The 20886-nt window shown below is 40.9% G+C and overlaps 1 protein-coding gene across 1 annotated transcript in view; it reads right to left on the bottom strand.

The window, feature by feature from the left end:
• THEMIS (thymocyte selection associated) overlaps positions 1 to 20886 on the bottom strand; it is a 108045-nt gene that overhangs the window by 71239 nt on the left and 15920 nt on the right. Inside the window, exons 2-4 of the mRNA XM_006139427.4 lie at positions 17877 to 18035; positions 11528 to 11986; positions 6268 to 7313 (exon numbers count right to left, since the gene is read on the bottom strand). Coding sequence (XP_006139489.1) covers positions 6268 to 7313; positions 11528 to 11986; positions 17877 to 18035 — 1664 coding nt within the window. The remainder of the gene's footprint in view (positions 1 to 6267; positions 7314 to 11527; positions 11987 to 17876; positions 18036 to 20886) is intronic.

Here is a 20886-nt window from a genome sequence, read left to right on the forward strand (position 1 = left end):
GGAAGACAGAGGAAATTAATATAGCCTCCTAATTTAATAACAACATAAGAACAACCATACTGGGTCAGACCACAGTCCATCCAATATCCTCTCTGCCAACAGTGGCCAATGCCAGGTACTCCAGAGGCAATGAACACAACATGTAATCATCAAGTGAGCTATCTGCTATCATCCATTCCCAGCTTCTGACAAACAGAGGCTAGGGACACCATTCCTGCCATACTTCCATTTAAAGCATTCCACAGGGCTGGTATCAGGAGACAATCTGTATTTTACCACCATCCACTTCTCTCTGGTCCTGCCTGCTCCTTCTGCATGGATCCTCAGGCCCATGGAAAACTCTCTGACTAGGAACAGAGGGGAAAAACACTGCCACAGAAGAGAATACGTGGGGGTAGAGGTGTAAAGATGTTCCCTTCCAAAGGTGGATATAAAGGGCACAATATGCCTCCCTCCTTTTTTAAAATGTAAACTTAATAATTTCTGTTTGTGGATCATAGTCACTAAGATGTAATTATAGGCTAAACCTCTCTGGTCCGGCACCCTCAAAGCTTGACCAGTGCTGAACCAGAAAATTAACCAAACTGCAGGATATCAATATTTTCTGGCAGTATTAGCAACATTTCCACTGCTTACTAGGCTCTTAGAATACATTTAGAATACATTGCGGAGAAACTAAATAATTTATTTGCTTCAGTCTTCACGGCTGAGGACGTTGGGGAGATTCCCGAATCTGCACCGTCCTTTGTGGGTGATGAATCTGAGGAACTGTCCCGGATTGAAGTGTCATTAGAGGAGGTTTTGGAACAAATAGAAAAACTTAATGTTAACAAATCTCCGGCACCGGATGGCATTCATCCAAGAGTTCTAAAGAACTCAAATGGGAAATTGCTGAGCTATTATCTGTGGTTTGTAAACTATCCTTTAAATCGGCTTCCGTACCTAATGACTGGAAGGTAGCCAACATGACACCAATATTTTAAAAGGGCTCTAGAGGCGATCCTGGCAATTACAGACTGGTAAGTCTAACTTCAGTACCAGGCAAATTAGTCGAAACAATAGTAAAGAATAAAATTGTGAAGCATGTAGAAGAACATAATTTGTTGGACAAAAGTCAACATGGTTTCTGTAAAGGGAAATCCTGTCTTACTAATCTATTAGAGTTCTTTTAAGGGGTTAACAAACTTGCGGACAAGGGGGATCCAGTAGATATAGTATACCTGGATTTTCAGAAAGCCTTTGACAAGGTCCCTCACCAAAGGCTCTTGTGTAAATTACATGGCCATGGGATAAGAGGGAAGGTCCTTTTTGGATTGAGAACTGGTTAAAAGACAGGAAACAAAGGGTAGGAATAAATGGTAAATTTTCAGATTGGAGAGGGGTAACTAGTGGTGTACCCCGAGGGTCAGTCCTGGGACCAATCCTTTTCAACTTATTCATAAATGATCTGGAGAAAGGGGTAAGCAGTGAGGTAGTAAAGTTTGCAGATGATACAAAACTCTTTAGGATAGTCAAGACAGAAGCAGACTGTGAGGGACTCCAAGAAGATCTCACCAAACTGAGTGATTGGGCAACAAAATGGCAAATGAAATTTAATGTGGATAAGTGTAAAGTAATGCACATCAGGAAAAATAACCCCAACTGTACGTACAGTATGATGGGGGCAAATTTGGCTACAACAAATCAGGAAAGAGATCTTGGAGTTATCATGGACAGTTCTCTGAAAACTTCCACACAGTGTGCAGTGGCGGTCAAAAAGGCAAATAGGATGCTAGGAATTATTAGGAAAGGGATAGAAAATAAGACACAGAATATCTTACTGCCCCTGTATAAAACTATGGTACGCCTACATCTTGAATACTGTGTACAGATGTGGTCTCCTCACCTCAAAAAAGATATTTTGGTCTTGGAAAGGGTTCAGAAAAGGGCAACTAAAATGATTAGGGGTTTGGAATGGGTCCCATATGAGGAGAGGTTAAAGCGACTGGGACTTTTTAGTTTAGAAAAGAGGAGACTGAGGGGGGATATGATAGAGGTCTATAAAATCATGAGTGGTGTGGAGAGGGCCGATAAAGAAAAGTTATTTATTAGTTCCCTAAATAGAAGAACTAGAGGACACCAAATGAAATTAATGGGGAGCAGGTTTAAAACTAATAAAAGGAAGTTCTTCTTCACACAGCGTGTAGTCAACCTGTGGAACTCCTTGCCAGAGGAGGCTGTGAAGACTAGGACTATAATAGAGTTTAAAGAGAAGCTAGATAATTTCATGGAGGTTAGGTCCATAAAAGGCTATTAGCCAGGGGATAAAATGGTGTCCTTGGCCTCTGTTTGTCAGAGGCTGGAGAGGGATGGCAGGAGACAAATCACTTGATCACCTGGTGCTGGCCACTGTTGGTAGACAGGATACTGGGCTAGATGGACCTTTGGTCTGACCCAGTACGGCTGTTCTTATGTTCTTATTTAGGGGTAAATGAGAGGTAAACAACAGCACAGAACACTGAAAGCCAGGACTGGTGGCTGTAAGCAAACTATATGGGACCACAGGAAACTTGGCCAGCCCATGATTAGGGTACCTGCAGCTAACTAAAATCATGCTGGACCAGGGATGTTGTGAGACTAGAGAGTGCCAAATTAGAGAAGCTCAATCTGTAGTCACCTTCTGGAGATGTGGTTGTGTAACCACCACCAAGGCAGATTTGAACCTGGGACCTTGGGAGGTGACTATAGGAGCTGACTATAGGAGCCTCTACCCTCTGAGCTAAAAGCCAGCTGGCTCCCAGCCCATGCTGTAGAGGTCTCTAGATCTTAACTGTTGCGGTGGTCTAGGTGCCACTTGCAGTACTCAGTAACCACACTAGGCGTGTGGGTTACAGTTGCACTTCTAAAATCCGTGATTCTCTGGCCCAGCAACATTCGTGGTCTGGCATGCCCACGAATGGTCCAGGATCAGAAAGTCCCAATGCTGCGGGAGGCTGGGGGCCTCGGAGCTAGTTTGTGACTCAGTTGGGCTGAAAGCAGGGAGTCAGGAGCCAGCATGTGGCTCATCTGGGTTGTGAGGGGAGGCAGGGAGCTGGTGTGCAGCTGTACTTTACATGCAAAAGTCTATTTGCTGTTTGGGTACAATGCAAAATGTTCAGAACAAAAATATCTATGCAGAATGTCTGTGTAAATTTCAAATTAAAATTCTGTGTTTTCTATTTGAACAAAATTCTCTGTAAATGCATCAAATCAACTTGTATTTCTCATTGGTATGCATGTAGCTGTGTAACCCTTCTGCCAGGTGGAGCCAGCAGCAACCTGGTCTGGGTTCACTATCTAGGGATTCCTTTCCATTGATACAGCACAGAACCAGCTCAAGCTCCCACCCAGCAACCACGAAAAATTACACACCATCCCTGGGAGCCTCTGAGAGGCAAAACTTCCCCACTCGCAAGCAGAGAGTCTGAGAGTAGAAAATAAACTTTTAATGAAAGGAAGGAAGTCACCCAACATTAACTGGGGAAAATTCCACATGCAGGGCTGTGAGCATCCATGGGGCAATACATCCTGCCTCATGTCCTTGAGTTCTTCAACCAAAAGTTTCTTTTCTGAGTCCATCTCTGCTCCTTCACCATACCTCACTCACAGTGGTTGTCCTTATAGAATCATAGAATAATAGGACTGGAAGGGACCTCGAGAGGTCATCGAGTCCAGCCCCCCGCCCTCAAGGCAGGACCAAGCTCCGTCTACACCATCCCTGACAGATGTCTATCTAATCTGTTCTTAAATATCTCCAGAGAGGGAGATTCCACCACCTCCCTTGGCAATTTATTCCAATATTTGACCACCCTGACAGTTAGGAATTTTTTCCTAATGTCCAATCTAAACCTCCCCTGCTGCACTTTAAGCCCATTACTCCTTGTCCTGTCCTCAGAAACCAAGAGGAACAAATTTTCTCCTTCCTCCTTGTGACACCCTTTTAGATATATGAAAACCGCTATCATGTCCCCCCTTAATCTTCTTTTTTCCAAACTAAACAAGCCCAGTTCATGAAGCCTGGCTTCATAGGTCATGTTCTCTAAACCTTTAATCATTCTTGTCGCTCTTCTCTGTACCCTTTCCAATTTTTCCACATCTTTCTTGAAATGTGGCGCCCAGAACTGGACACAGTACTCCAGCTGAGGCCTAACTAGTGCAGAGTAGAGCGGCAGAATGACTTCACGAGTTTTGCTTACAACACACCTGTTGATACAACCTAGAATCATATTTGCTTTTTTTGCAACAGCTTCACACTGTTGACTCATATTCAACTTGTGGTCCACTATGACCCCTAGATCCCTTTCCGCCATGCTCCTTCCTAGACAGTCGCTTCCCATCTTGTATGTATGGAACTGATTGTTCCTTCCTAAGTGAAGCACTTTGCATTTCTCTTTTATTAAACCTCATCCTGTTTACCTCTGACCATTTCTCTAACTTGCTAAGGACATTTTGAATTATGTCCCTATCCTCCAAAGAAGATGCAACCCCACCCAGTTTGGTATCATCTGCAAACTTAATAAGCGTACTCTCTATCCCAATATCTACATCATTGATGAAGATATTGAACAGTACGGGTCCCAAAACAGACCCTTGCGAAACTCCACTTGTTATCCCTTTCCAGCAGGATTTAGCACCGTTAACAACAACTCTCTGACTACGGTTATCCAGCCAATTATGCACCCACCTTATCGTGGTCCTATCTAAGTTATATTTGCCTAGTTTATCAATAAGAATATCATGCGAGACCGTATCAAATGCCTTACTAAAGTCTAGGTATATGACATCCACCGCTTCTCCATTATCCACAAGGCTCGTTATCCTATCAAAGAAAGCTATCAGATTAGTTTGGCATGACTTGTTCTTCACAAACCCATGCTGGCTATTCCCTATCACTTTATTACCTTCCAAGTGTTTGTATATGATTTCCTTAATTACCTGCTCCATTATCTTCCCTGGGACAGACATTAAACTGACCGGTCTGTAGTTTCCTGGGTTGTTCTTATTCCCCTTTTTATAGATGGGCACAATATTTGCCCTTCATCAGAGAGGACTCAGGGTTCAGAGGCACATCTGTGTGAGTTCATCTCCCACCCAGGGAAGAAGGCACCGTGCTTGCTCCATCATCTGAGCAATTGCTCTGGCTAACCACCCATCGACTGCAGTTCCTCTCCACTGGCTGCCCCACCAGCCATGGATCCTTACTGCCTGGCTGTCCTGCCAGCCACTGCTCTTTGCCTCCTGGCCTGCCCACCAGCCGCTGTTCCTCACCACCTGGCCAGTCGCTCATTCTGCTCACCTCCTCATCAGCCACTCATTCACCAGCTGACTGTCAGTCAGTCACTTTCTGCTACCACCTGCTTCTCTGCTGTGATCTCTGCACACCAGTCTCTTATTAATTTTCAGCTTTTTTCAAGTGAGGTTGAAAAAACTGCCTCATCTCAAGTGATCTCAGTTCTCAGTGATTTTTAGCTCCTTCAGGTGGGCAGAAACATAGTCCCAGAATATCTGATTTCAGTTCTGACTGGGCATTGAAAATAATGAAGAGGCCTAACTATGCCTATTTAGCTCTTTCTTTGAACAGTGGGGAGGAACTGGTTAAACTAATCCAGGGTCCCCTAGAGACAGTCCCTCCACACCACCTGGCTGGGATACCTGTCCCTACCCCTCTTATTTTCACAGGAATTTGGCTTAGTGAGATCCTTTCAGCTGAGGGTGATCCTCTCGTTTGAGACAGGTTAAGCACAGTCCTGATTCCCTATATTCATACAATAGTGTAAACAACATTGAAACAGCAGTTCACTACCCCTGCATTCAGTTCTAAAGTGATTTGTAACCCAACATCAGCCAAAGTTGAGCAACCTCACTCTGCTAGATGTCTAAGGAAGAATAGGTCAATGTAGTAGTTTGCTCCTCAATCCTCTCCCGCTCTCAGCTAGCTGTCAGGGGAATTCATTCAGACCCTGCTTAAAACTGTAAAACTCCAGATTGTCCCTTCACTTATACACCAGTGAAACAATGGATTAGTCAACCCCAACACATGAAGGCCAGATCTTCAACAGGCCACTGATCAATTCATAGTAACGGAGGATTCAGCCCTCAATGTTAAGTTCTAGTCAAGACGTACAGCAGCTTATTTGTCTGTCACTGCCATCTCAAATGCTGCATGAAGATAAATGAGTTTAACATAAAACACATTGGCAAGTATCTCAAACACGTGCCAAAGGATATATAATAGAAAAAACGTCCTACCTTCGAAGCCTCTGGTGCATCCGGCACAATTTGCTGTGATACAGTGAGAAGAGGTTTTGATCCCAGTGTTGTTGGCTTTTTCGGAGGCCTGGGGGGTGGGTGTAGGGCTTGGTTTTCAAATCTCCTCACCATGTAATATTGTTCTTCACTGATCTCTTCCACAATAGTCCTAGTTGGGGCAGATACAGTTTCTTCAGCTGGTTTGCTGAGCAACTGAACAGACATATTTAGACGATACACAGGAATTTCCCAGCTGTCCGCAGGATCACCAGCACTGCTGATTAGCAAGTAAGAGTCGGTGATTTCTTCTTCAAGCCGCAGTCCAGGCACGGCAGCCAAGACATCCTCCTCAATGGAGAGATCCCTCACAGACACTTTGACATTAAAGGGCAAATGGAATTCTTTGCAAAGTTCTGAAAGCTGGTACTGTTTCTTGTCATGAATCACTTCTACAAAGCTACCTTCCATGTACATAGGGAGAAGCACTTCCTTATAGGCCTCACTTAGTATTTGTTCACAGGCTAAAACATCTATCACTTTTTTCCTTCCCTGATATATGACTTCACCCATCTGGCACTGTTGAACTAGAAACTGGTCTCCAACAGACACAGAAAATAATTCTGCATGGGGAGAATCAAAGGCTTTAGTTGCTACAACATGAAGCTGCTCCTTGTCACTTCTTGCTAGCTCCAGGTCGTAGGCAGTTGGAAACTCCCGAGGTCTTCTCTTGAACTTTCCTTTGTAGCTGGCAGGAATTAAAAAGTGTCTTTTGCAGGAATCACTTCTGATCTCAGATGCAAGGATTCTGGTCGCCTGGTACTTTTTGTGAATGACTATTTCTTTCCCAGGATATAATAAATTGTAAGGTTGTTGCCTTCCTGTCGGCCCTTCTATTACCTCAGCAACCATAGGAAATTCTTTGCTTGTCCTCTCAAATACATCTACCATAGATAATGGTTGAAGGAAACAGTTAATATCATAACAGTCTGTTACATCTTTGACTTCAATGTCTAGATCAGAGAGGATATGAACTATATCCCTTCGAACTGAAAGGAAAAGAGGTAAGAGTCAATTTTTGTTTTCACACTGATGTTGGAATGAAATACACATACTTCAAGAAACATCTTTAAAAACCCCTCTAAGGTGTAGTAAAACCATTGTGTCCACAATTTTCCAGTGTAAACCACTTACAAAGGCAAATATTATAATATTAAAAGTCTATTTAATTTCCAGGAGCAATTAGGCAGTTAGATATTTAATGAAAGAGGAGATAAATGAGATGAGACAATAGAAGTATACCAAATAACAAAACGCACAGAAAAGCTCAATAAGGTGTCCCAGTTTACTTTCTCTAATAATACCAATTGAATGGGAATAAATTGAATGCATAATTAACTCACAGAACTCACTGCCTCAAGATGTTGCTGAGGCCAAAAACTAGAAGGATTAAGAAAGGTATTGATATTAATATGGATAATGAAAACATCTACAATTACACTAAGATAAAAACCAATCCTGCTCTTTTAAAAGAAGAGATATAAACTTTAATGTCCCAGGGTACATAGTTAGCTTATCCCTAGAATTTCTAGTTTTTGAACCTTCCTCTGAAGCATCTCGTACTGGCCATGGTCAGAGACAGGACACTACACTAGATGGTCTGATTCGGTGTTGCAATTCCTATTCTTATAATTGCACTTGTAAAATTGTATGTGTAAGTAATTACAGATGCAAAATTGAGGATACTATTAAGGGTAGTTTGAAAATAAATCACAAACAAGTATTAAAGACAGTTAACACCGAAACATTATTTAAGGGCTTCCTTCATTAAGTTTATTATTTTACATACATGTGAATGCTGCATAGCAGATCCTATTATTACACTTCATGTCTTATGATATGTTCATTCTTCACTCATTAAAATCAGTACTAAATATACATTTTAGATACAAATTATGACAGCTGGTCAGCATCTGTGCAGTCACATTCTGCCCTTGTCGAATTTACTATCTTTCAAAGCCAAACATTTTGACTAGCGTGAAGAAATGTTGCCAAATTAAGGGTGATTACTGAGAATTAAAACAACATCCCATCTAATATGACAAACTGATACATTATCTGTGAGCTGTGGAGGAAGCTACATATAACAATCTATTTATTGTTGGTGGGCACAAAGATATATAGCTACTCCCCACACCCTCTGAAAACATCATTTAGCACCCTCTTATCAGTGATCTTGCAACTGAGAACCAAGTTTGCCTTACATCATTTCCAAGCTATAGAGAGAGAGCTTCACTGTCTTCTAGCAAACAGCGAGGATCTATTTTTCGAAGTTCTCAAGCAAACAGTTAATCATTTGCAGAGTGACCCATTTCTCAAATCAACATTTCAGAGCCATTTAATGTAGCTTACACATTGAACATACCATGAAAAATATAAATGCAAATGCTAATGAAAACCACAAGTAAGGCACATGTCAGGATGTAGAGTTGAGAGGTAAGTGCATAATACACATTATCTCGCAACCCTCTAGTAGTTTTTTAGCAAACTAAACTAATTTTTACTAGGGGCTTTGATCCTGCAGTTTGGATCTAAGTAGTCACAGGGATACAGCTGTGTGGATTGCAGGACTGGGGCCCAAACTACTGAATCCAGCTACAGTTTTGAAAAATGCATTAAGCCTATTATCTGGATATTGGACTTCATGGAATCTCTCAAATCCATCATTTAGCCAATGTTGTGTATTGCACAAACAATTGTTACCCATCCTTCTTTCCTTGTCCTGTGCTTTCGTTATTTACTTGAATCATTCCCTAGAGAAATATCCATTACAAAACATATTTTTACAAAACATACTGCTGAATACTAATATAATTCAGTTTTCATGGAGTTCTATCAGTATGCTTCTGGGACAAGCAGAAAGCAGAAAAACCTTGCAGGAAATAAGGTGTCAATCCTGTAAATACTTACACACGTCCTCAACTTTACTGCTGCGATTAATCCCACTGAAAGTAAAAGCAATTGTGTGCATAAGCACTTGCAGGATCTCGGGCTAAAAATGTAATTTTCTTCATGAAAAAGCTGAGAAAATTTTGACTGTCCAATATTTTTCAGAAAACAAAATCAACCCTTTTTTTTTTTTAAACAAAAATTACATACTTACACACCAAATAATTTAAAAAAGTCACAGGGGGGTAGGCATGTTAGTTTGTATCTTCAAGAACAATGAGCAGTCCCTTGTTACCTAAGAAACTAACAAATATATCATATGAGCTTTTATGGGAAAATCCACATCAGAGTTGGAGTGGAAATTACAGGGTATATATAACAACAAAAGCAGTTACCTATCAATTGTAGGACCAGTGCTAATGTCGCTAATTGAGTCAGGCTGCATGTGTTTCATTCATAGCCTTTGACATGTAAATGTGAACATCAAAAATGGGGAAATTGCTTTTGTAGTGTGTTAACCAGTTAATATCTTTATTCAAGCCCAAGCTGATAGTGTCAAACTTGTAAATGAACTTCAGTGTTACCATTCCTGATGTCTGACTTATGTCTATTAATCCTTGTCCATGACTGTCCAGTTTGGCCAGTATACATGGCAGAGGGGCACTGCTAGCACTTGATGCCATATATCACATTAGTGGATATGCAGGTGTATGAGCCCCTGATGTTGTGGCTTATTTGGTTAGGTTATTTCAATTAGCTCAAGCTAGAACTCATATTTTGTTCTTAATCTAGCCATTGCACGTACACATAAATCTCCAGCTTGGGTTATTTGACAATTTTAATCAGTAGCTCTCAACCTTTCTAGACCCCATATCTCTTTCAGGAGTGTGATTTTTCTTGTGTACCCCAAGTATCACCTCACTTAAAATCTACTTCCTTACAAAATAAGACATAAAAATACGAAAGTGTCACCACACACTATTGTTGAAAAATTCCCTTTTTTTCTCAGTTTGTCCGTATGAATTTTTAGTTTGTACTAACTTCACTGGTGCTTTTCATGTAGCTTGTTGTAAAACTAGGCAAATAACTGGATGAGCTGCTGTGCCCACTACAAGACTTCTGCATACCCCAGGAGCATGTGTGTCCCTGGCTGAGAACCACTACTTAAAACTCAAGCATGTTGGCTTGAGTGGGAATGAATTGAAACTCACTTTCTGCTTGTGCTGGAGCTAGTACTGTAGTAGGGATGCAGTAGTTTAAGTTACATCCCGTCAGATGCTAACCCTATCACTGTGTGTAGCTCATGTTTTGTTTTGCAGTATAGTCACTCTCACTCAACTAGGGTAGCTCAGGTGGATTAACTCAAGTATGATAATTTGAGCTAATTGTAGCAGTGAAGACAAGCCCTATTTTGGCTTGTATAATATAGTAATAATACCTTGTATTCTAATAGCACCATATGTCAGAGGATCTCCACACATTTCACATGCAATAATTAAGCCTCCTAATACTATTGTGATATAGATATTTATCAATACATCTATTTTACAGATGGCTAAATTAAATGACTCCCCCATGGTAAAAGTTAGTTAATACGGGTGCGTCTACACAGCAAAGCTATTTCAGAATAACAGCTATTATTCCAAAATAACTATGCGAGCATCTACACCGCAATTCTGTTATTTCAAAATAATTTTGAAATAACGGATGGCTTATTCCAACTTCTGTAAACTTCATTCTTCAAAGAATAATGCCTATTCCAAAATAGCTATTTCAAAATAAGGCATGTGTAGATGCTCCACTTCTGCTATTTCAAAATAGCCCCTCACCAGGGACATTCTAAATTATTCCTCTGGGGCTCTAAATCGAGATAGCACATCTAGATTAGGGAAGCTTGCCTCAGACTAATTTTGAGGCTCCCCTGGAATGTAGCTTATTCCAAAATAACTGTGCAGTGTAGACGTACCCTAATTGTTTTGGGGAATAAAACCTAGATTTCTTAATTCCCTGCTTTATCTGCTTGGAAAAAAGTTTCTTCTCTAACAATAATTTAATAGTAGTATCAGTAAAAATGATAATAGCATATTGCAATAAAAAGATAGAGTCAATATTTGAATTAGAGGATGAGGGAAGGAGGAGAAAAAATCTTCCCCTTTTTAAACTATGAGCAATAGCAAATATAGGTATGGAATACTCATCTTCTAGCTGTCCAAACAAGCACGGTCTCCAAGAGATATTTTGAGCAGTTTACATTCTGTTTAGAACACATGGCTAGGCACAGAGGTACAACTGATTAACTTAGATTTTTACTTACATTTCATCACTCCTTGTACTTCATAGATTGGTGCTAGAATCAGGCAGCCATCAAAATTCTCAGGAAGTGGATTAGAGGACTCCCATGTGTGCAACATATTGGTAAATTTCACAACCCGGGTTCTACTCTTGGGGATTTTCCATTCAACAATCTCTTTCAGGGTGTAAATATGGTCATCTTCACATTCATAGAACTCTCCTTCTTGGGAGAGTGGCAAAGTAAAGGAGTGAGACTGATTGTCTCGTACTACTCCACAGTTCACAGTCAATGTCCCGTTGACCTCTTCTACGGAATTGAACATGATCTGCTCACCTTGTCTGATGGTGAGGTTTGCCAATTTTATGTCTTCATTGCAGTAGAAGCAAGGGTGGCCCAGTCGTGTTGGGCCAATAGATACTTTTCTTGTGATTTCTTCAATGCTCAGATACGGAGTTTTATCAGCCATGATCTTACAAAGTCCTAAGAACAGGAATGTTGTATTACACAAGGGCACTTGGGAAATGTGTAAGCATTCACTGTCACATCAACTTTTAGCCCACAAAACCAGAATCAGAACAAAACATGTAGCATTTAGAGTACAGCTGAACTGTCAGAAAAGTGGCTCTATGAAAACAGAATCATGAAGCTTCATTAGTCCTCATTCTCTGAGGGTGACATGCAGACCTGTGCAGAAGCTTAGCCAGCACAAGACCCGTGCATCACTCAAGTCCCACTAAATTTTAGATCCCGTTCTTTCTTGGAAACCTGCACGCACTTAACTTTGAAGTCACTGTGTAAAGTTAAGCACAGCATTGGGGCCTTACTGTAGTGATGGTCAGACAAGTATAACAATGTTTTTATTGAATATTTTTGTGTTTGAGCTGTTTCACCTCACTCTAACAAAGGTGGAGAGTTTACTCCTGCACACTATCCAAAGCCAACACAGCTACTGTTGATGAAGCAGGATTCTATTCTATGTCATGATAAATTGTTCTCTCTCAGAAGCAGTGTTTGTGGTCTTCTGGAACTGGGGGGGGGGGGGGGGGGGGGGAGGGCGGGAGAGAGAAGGGGAGGGAGAGACAACCTCCAAATCCCAAATGAGGATCCTTGGGAAATGTGAAGTCTGGAGAGGAGATCCCAAGATCTTCATGTCACCTTATGAACAGAATTGGCTGCATTTGCTATGCTCTGTGCTACTTAGGAAGATGGATAGCACAGAGTAGATGATGCTTCTCTTTGTTCAGAAGGAATACTTTTACTCTCCAAGCCTAGATAAAATACTTCTAGTTCCAGTGCCCTCCACCAAATTCTTACATGAAGAATAAAATAATAATCTGTTTCTTTACTACACCGAAAAGGGAAAATGATTTACCACTTCCCTCAACTTGATCATGAAAACTAAGTCTTATGGAATAAGACCCACGTTATGCACACACAACTGTGCTGAGCTCAATGTAATTTCACACACTTACACAAAAAATGAATTTGGCCCTAAGTATTCACACTAATTATTGATTTTCATGCAGGTCAGTGATTTATAAAGTAAATACAGGTCTATATTAAAACAAGCAACCAACCCTCCCCACCACTGTCACCACTGGATTGTAAGAGCAAGGGAGAAGAATGTATTTTAGCATGATTAATAGTATAAGCCAGCAGATGGATGACCCTAATATTTAGCCACTAGAGCAGTGTGGTTTATCATGAGATAGTTGCAACGCTTAACTACTAGAAACTAGAGGTTGCATATGTACATCTCTAATTTCTAGGGGCACTATTAATTCATGTTAATCATGTCCTTGGAAGCTGTCTTGTTAGAAGTCCATACAGCAAGAAAAATGTGTATGTTTATATATTTGTCAGTGTTTTCCTAGATGAAGATGAAGTGGACAGTTTTGAGAACTCAACAGCAGGATTTCGTTGAGCGGTATGATTAAGTTATCTTTTCACAAGATTCAACAGTGATATCATTGCCTCATAGAGGCACTTGGGTAATAGTTAGACTGTGAGTTTTTCTGAACAGCCATTATAAAGGTCCAGTTTTCCAAAGAACATAAATAGGCTACTCTAGCACCTCTGGGAACTAAGGGTATGTCTATACTAGCTCGTTAGTTCGAGCTAGGTAGGGTAATTAGGGCAACCGGAGTTGCAAATGAAGCCTGGGATTTAAATATTTGCATGTTCCCGGGCGCCGCCATTTTTAAATCCCCCTTAGTCTGAATTCCGTGCCTGCAGCATGGTCCTGCTGAATGAATAAGTTACAAAGACATCAGTAACATCCAGCCAATGTTCCAGGCAAGTAAGCTGCAGGAGCAGGAGGGGCATCATCCACCTGGAAATGTTTCGGATGAAGGGGGACAGGAATAGATTTCCTCTGAAATTTTGTTGAAAAAATACAAACTATTCTATGATTTTGTATTCCAAAGGCAAAAACTATACTTATCAGAGTATTTTTTTGAACTGGGATTAAAAGTCCTCTCTAACTGTGAATTTTTTGGCAATATGTTGGGAAGGAAATTCACCACAAATAAACGGATTGCTTTCCCTTCTATCTGAGTCTGAACTTAGTACTAAGTTAAATTTCCTGGGACTATTGAACCATTTGGAATTCAGCTTTGGTGTCATGAAACTGATGAATATCCTCATGGCAGAAAGCAGGTTTAATATGAAACAGTAATTAATAGTTTTATCATACAAAACTAGACATCTGATTATCCCCTTGGGTTTATGCTCCATCAATGTTGGGAGGAAAAAAAATCTTTATCTTCCATTCTGATCATTTTCTCAATTTTGATAACAGCATGCTTGAGCAGACAGCTAAAGAATCATGTGGACATGTACATGTTGCTCCTCTACTGATTATACCCATGAATTAAATGTACCTAGTAACCACCTGCTTCTGTTTTGAGTATGTAAAGTTCCATATGTTTCTCTCTCTACAAATAAAAGGTAAACATTAAACAAAATATTCTGGTGTGAAGAGTGAAAACAGCAGCAATCCTTCTCTAACTGGCATTGTACGCTCTGATGATTTCTCATAATGCTTTGCTTGCTCTGACATATTTAGTCATTTCAGTTTTTTACCAGGATTTTTTTTTAATTTGTTATCCACAGCTGTCCAGAAACTTATTAGAATCATTATAAATTACAATCCAGATGTTTTTCACACACAACATATCAATAATTCCTCATGATATATGACAGTTACATTTCTAAACTTCAGACATTGAAGCTGAGTGCAAAAAAGTGTCTAAAGATTTTTTTTTACATCCATGTAATAAAAAATGGCTTGTTCAACTTCACTTAGACTTTCTAAATATAATCACATTTTGGCAAAAATCAAGGCATGCACATTTTCCAAAGCAGAACTTTTGGGGCTGGGAGAAAGTTACAAGCAATGGAAAGGACAGGTTTAGAATAGACTTGCCAATGTTTTGGCTCAGGTCCTCCAGTCAACTCTATAATAAGTGAAATCAGAACTGAGTTTGTGGAGTCTAATTCCAACTCTGCTGTCATCCATATGCTATGTTGCAACTCACATCTCTACGTACTTCACCTACCCCTTAAATAAAATGGGAATAATATTCCTAACCTATTTTTGTGAGCATGCTAATCATGATTGTTATAAAAGAAACTTCTGAGCAGTCAGAGAATGTACAAATATTTATGCAGACTAAAGATCACAAAGAAAACATTAATAGGACCAAGTTCATGTGTCATGAAATCTGTCAGCCTTCACCAAGTTGTTCATGATGAAAAGAGTAGTTCTGATATATTTACTGGATGTAGCTAGTCAAGCAAATAATGTACAGCAGAAGATTTTTTTGGCCAGTGTGTGAGCACAGAAAGAATAGACGGATACTCTGAAGCATGAACGAAGAAATTAGAATGAGGATAAAATGAAATAACATAGATATGAACTCATGTTTTCAGTACTTTTTGTTAATACAAGGGTCAGCTTAGGCCTTTATCAGGGATCTGATTTTCCGGAAAAGAAATAAGGAGTTCTATAGAGTTGTGCAAACACCAGAAATGTTCAAACAGAAAAAGAGCAAAAAATGTTTAAAGCGAATGGGCCTGACTCTTCTCTCAAATGCACCAATGTTTTACCAGTTTAATTCTCTTAACTTAGATAGAGTTGCTCCTCATTCACACCAGTACAAAGAGACAAGATAAGCAAGATCCTGGGGTGTGCATCTTAATTTGCAATGAATCATCCTTAAAAAGAACAAAGCCAAAAAGTTTGCTCTATTCCATGCGGAGCCAGGGAATGCTAGAAACACACCATAAGAGTTCTGGTGAAGTAAATAATGTTTCTTCCAAAATACGTAAAAAATAGAGTTTCTAAAAGGGAACTGGTATGCAGACATCTATGCTGTATTTTTATGCTGTGAGAGAGAGAAAAATGACAGCATTTACTATAATTTCATTCAGACCAGAATGTTAAAAAAGGAAAAAATTGTATAGTCAAAAAATAATTGTAATGCGTGGGACTGTCTGATGATGTACAACAGAATCTTTCTCTCAATAAGAAAAAAATTAAACCAATAATCAAATTGTTAGTGCGATGTACACCAGAAGAGATCCCAAATGTATCTATATGCTTTCTCGCTCAGACTAGTAAGAGGCTTCATTATTACCATCTTCTTGTTGCTGAGTTTAGTACAACCCATCACATAGAGTGTAACCATGAAAAGTGGTGTTAGCAGACATGAATTTAGTCTCACAAGGTGCAACATAATGGATTTTTAGGTTTCCCATGGAAATAGGTGCAGACAAGAACGAAAATCAGAATTCCTCTCTCAAATAAACAAACAGCCCCAGCACAGCCTCATGCATTTAAAACACAAGTCAGATCTCCCAAAAGCATGAGACTGGCTTAAAAGGCAATGACATTTTCCACTTTTTCTGCCTTCTCTGGTTCCCAGTCCCATAGCAACTGGGAGTAGCAATTGCAGAAAAAGTTTTGCAGAGCACCTGCAGCTCTAAGATGAGGTGTATGCAGTCCAATAGATATGAGAGAGCTGTGAAGGGCCAGAATATGGACATCACAAATGGAATCTTTGGGACATGCAGATGCCAAACTCTAACAAGTCTCTACGAAGCATGTGTGAGCTGAGCTTTTTCAGAAACATAACTTTCTGAAGACTGAAAGAATTGGGCTTGTTTAGTGTGGAAAGGAGAAGACTGAGAGGGGACATGATAGCTGTTTCAGGTATCTAAAAGGGTGTCACAAGGAGGAGGGAGAAAAATTGTTCTCTTTGGCCTCTGAGGATAGGAAAAGAGGCAATGGGCTTAATCTGCGGCAAGGGAGGCTTAAAAGGTTGGACATTAGGAAAACCTTCCTACTGTCAGGGCAGTAAAACACTGGGATAAGTTGCCTAGGGAGGTTGTGGAATCTCCATCTCTGGAGATATTTAAGAGCAGGTTAGACAGACATCTATTGGGGATGGTTTAGATGGTACTGGGTACTGCCGTGAGGGCAGGGAACTGGACTCAGTGACCTCTCAAGGTCCCTTCCAGTTCTAGTGTTCTATGATTTTATGAAGTTGGTCAAATGTTGGTGTTTTTCCCCCCACAGAGAAACAACACAAGATCCATCCTTGACACAAGGGCCATGCCTAGCAAATATTAAGTCCCTAATTCCAAAGCACGGAGACACCAAAAACTTCTAAACCAAACTATAGCATGAATTTTTTTAACAGCTGAAAAACACCATATTTTCCCCTAATCTCATTTTCAGAAATGGGTCAACCATTTTTGCAGACTTTGCAAACAAACAACTAAACTAAACTAAACTAAACATAAACCTAAACATTAGCCTGAAGACGACACCTGCATGGAAAATTGCAGCCCAAAAAGTTGAAGTCTGGCAGAGTCATAAGAAACTGAAAACAGATTTTCATAATGAGTCTTCTGTTGGACAACCTTAGGTATAAGCAGCATTATCAGCTCCATTTTTAATAATAATAATAATAATATTTTTTATCCAAGCATGAGAGACTGTTATACAATGAAAAGTTTAGAAATTCATTCCTTTTATCTAGTGTATCTATTATGACTGTATTTTTGGCATCTTAGTGGGCAGGCACCCCAATCTGTGTTCCCTGTAAGCTGAGTGCCTGGGTGGCCACTTGGGAAAGATTCAAATACTTCCCAGCTGATTAGCCAAGTGCCTACAGCACACACAGCTGGCTGCATGTATTTCTACTTGCCTCAGTGCACATAAATTTTATTCTACACATTAGTGGAAAAAATTAGAAAGGTCATTGACCTCAACAATCATCAGGCATAAGGAAACAACAGAACAAATAAAAGTAACAATGGGATTTATAAAACCTCAGTAACATATATTTGTGAAACACTGTACCTGGAAAATTCAGAGGCAACTCAATTCTGGCTGAGCACTGGCTGTCTTCATTATTCTCAAAGATGCTTGCAATGATCTTATTAATTTTGAACCCAGTAACTTTAATCAGTTCTCCAGTTGGCAGGCAGCATTCATTTCCAAACATTTCATAAATGGAGCCTAAGGAAATACAAAAGGAAAGAAAGATGATACAAAATTGCAAGCACTATTTAAAATACTCCTACTGCTTTTGTTGGAAGAGTTCCTTCTACATAGTCACTAAAAGCCATTTAAACAAGTTATGTGAAATTTACATGATCTTCAAATAACAATTGGGGTTTCATTCTCCCTCTCAGTATCATAGACCCTGCCACCAAGTTTTCAACCTCATTTTTTTCCTTTGGTATTATTTAACACTTAAAGATCAATACCACTCTACAATCAAAGTTTGCCCTATTGAGATTTACGGTATGTTCAGTAAGCTATATGGGATATGATCCTAATATTTCCTATAGGATACATGATATTAAAAACAAGGGAGTTTCTTCTCCATGGGCTTGATGCAAAGACTATTGAAGTGAAAGGACACCTTTCTTCTGACTTCAGTGCACTTTGGCTCAGCCGCAACTGTGCATATACACTTTGTAGCTCCCAATAACACCTCAAAATACCATTATGAAGAAAAAAGAGCCTAAAAAGATCAGCCCTTCAATCTTTCTACATTGTAATAGCATAGTCTGTGTCAATCAGAGAGTAGGCATATTGTATAATCCTGACTCACAAACTGCAGTAGTTTTCAGTAGCTGTTCAGGACACAAATCTTAGTACTTTGCCTGCAGAATTCATCAGCCTCGTGGACACTACATAAGGAATGACCATCTCAACTTCACAGCTATACCAAAAATACTATCTGGTGGTGATTTCATTCTCTTAAGAGGGATTCAAGGTTGCATCCAAATCATAACCCTATCCTGGGCTAATAAACTCCTCTCACTCATCCCAGGGTGTAGTTGTGAACTCACTGCAGTTGTTTACGAACTCAGTGACAAAACCACACACCACCCTGAGTATTAAAGCCAATCTTGAACATCTGGGTAATAAAAGCACTACTCCATTATTTTTGGTAGTGGGTGTTTGCACTTGATCCTTAAAGGAGAATAAAGCACAAGCTAAAAGAGGATATGTTGAAGAAATGACAGCCTCTCTGTAATGAAGGCTATATTCAACATTCCCTTAGAAATGAAGTTTCCCCTACACTTCTCACTGGGAATATGGAAACCCACTGGTGAAGGGGAGGGAACTATCTTCCAAAGTCATTTCCAGGAGTGGAGGAGAGTCCAGAAAAAAAGCTCTCCCTACAACTTTTAGCACATGTTGGGAAAGCAAAGGAATTGGTCTTTCTCCATCTACAACATTCACCTGGGTTCAAGACATGAAGGTGTATCTTCATGGAGAGTTAACATGAATGATTGACTACTGGGTATGAGCTCCTCCTGCCTGCTCCTCCTCCCCTTCCCTCCCAGCACTTCGTCTTTCATGGCTGCAGGAGGGAACGGGAGGCGTGAGAATGTTGTGCACGCTGAGGAAGCGATGGAGGTTTGGAGGAAGGGGTGGAATGGAGGCAGCAGAGCACACATGGGACAAGACGGGGCCAGGACTTGGGCGAAGGGATGAAGTGGGAGCAGGACCTGGGGAAGAGCAGGGAATCAAGCAAGCCCTGGCTAGAGTAAAAGTCGTGCCTATTCCTGTGTTACTGTGTCCTCACTTGTGCTATCTTCGCCTGATATGCTTTGCAAGGGCATATCCCATGGTTTTCCTTCTAGGCATGTGCGGGGAAGGTAGAATGGTGGGAAGGTATTGGAGGACTAAGAACACTTGATTACTTCAGCCTGCATCCTCACTGTTGAGTGCATGGGTAACCCGCCAGCGGGACAGTCTGTGGCATAGTGAGGGTGTTGTTACATTCACTCTTTGCTGTATTGTGCTCTGTGTGTGTGTGTGTGTGTGTGTACTTCAGTTGCCCTCTCCCCCCGCCCACAACACTCTCTGCATGAGCGGGGAGAGGCTGAGCGTGACTCACTTCAGATATGTATTGGGCCAGACATAAGAGACAACTCCTGGCCAAGAAGGAAGACAAAGGATAGGCGGGGCTGACTCCAGGCTGCGGGTAGGGCCTGCGAGAAGAGTCACTCTTGTCTGAGCTAGGAGGAGAGAAGGGGCTTAAGGGCAGGAAATGGGGGAGAAGGGCCCAGGACCCCTTCTCCCAGAGAAGAATAATGCTGTCTGCCCTGGCTCCTGTGTTAACATTGATCCTAAGCGACACTCTGTCCCTGTGAACCAATAAACCTTTTGTTCTGCCTGCTGGCTGAGTCTCACATCTGACTGTGGATGGGGGTGCAGAGTCAGGGACTCCCCGACATGCCACGACACAGCCTCCTTCAGGCTTTAGCCTTACTTGTACCCCCCAGCCAGCCTGGACTGAAATCACTACCAAAGTCTGCCCAGAGAGGTCTGTGCGTGTGGATGAGAAATGGTTTACGGTAACAGCTGAGTAAGAGCCTGGGCGAACTCCGCAGTGAAAACATCCCCAACAAAACCATTCTATTCCCAGAACACTCCCACTTCATTGGATTGCCTACAGAGGCAGCAAGGCAAGGTTGCCCCCCGCAGTGTTTTTTCCCCAATTACTACAGTATTGTAATCCTTACTGTTCCCTGCAGGGGGCATGTGCAAGACTGATTTTTCTGCTCCCTGCAGGGGGAAGCAGAGAGGAGCAGTATTTTCTCTCCTCCAGCAGAACATAGAAGTACATCGTAGCCTATTTCTCACACACACACAGGACTGAGAGAAGGAGATGATGGCAGTACTGCTGGGTGCCCTCATAATGAATTCCCCCTGTGATGCAGGGGGCCATTCTACTTAGACTGTAAACTCCCCAAGCAAGGATTGTCTTTTTGTTCCATGTTCGTACTGTGTTTAGCACAGTGGAGTCCTCACCTATGGTTATGGTCCCTAAAAACTATTGCAGCAC

The sequence above is a fragment of the Pelodiscus sinensis genome, chromosome 3, assembly GCF_049634645.1.
Source record: "Pelodiscus sinensis isolate JC-2024 chromosome 3, ASM4963464v1, whole genome shotgun sequence".
In the NCBI taxonomy this organism is placed as follows: Eukaryota; Metazoa; Chordata; order Testudines; family Trionychidae; genus Pelodiscus; species Pelodiscus sinensis.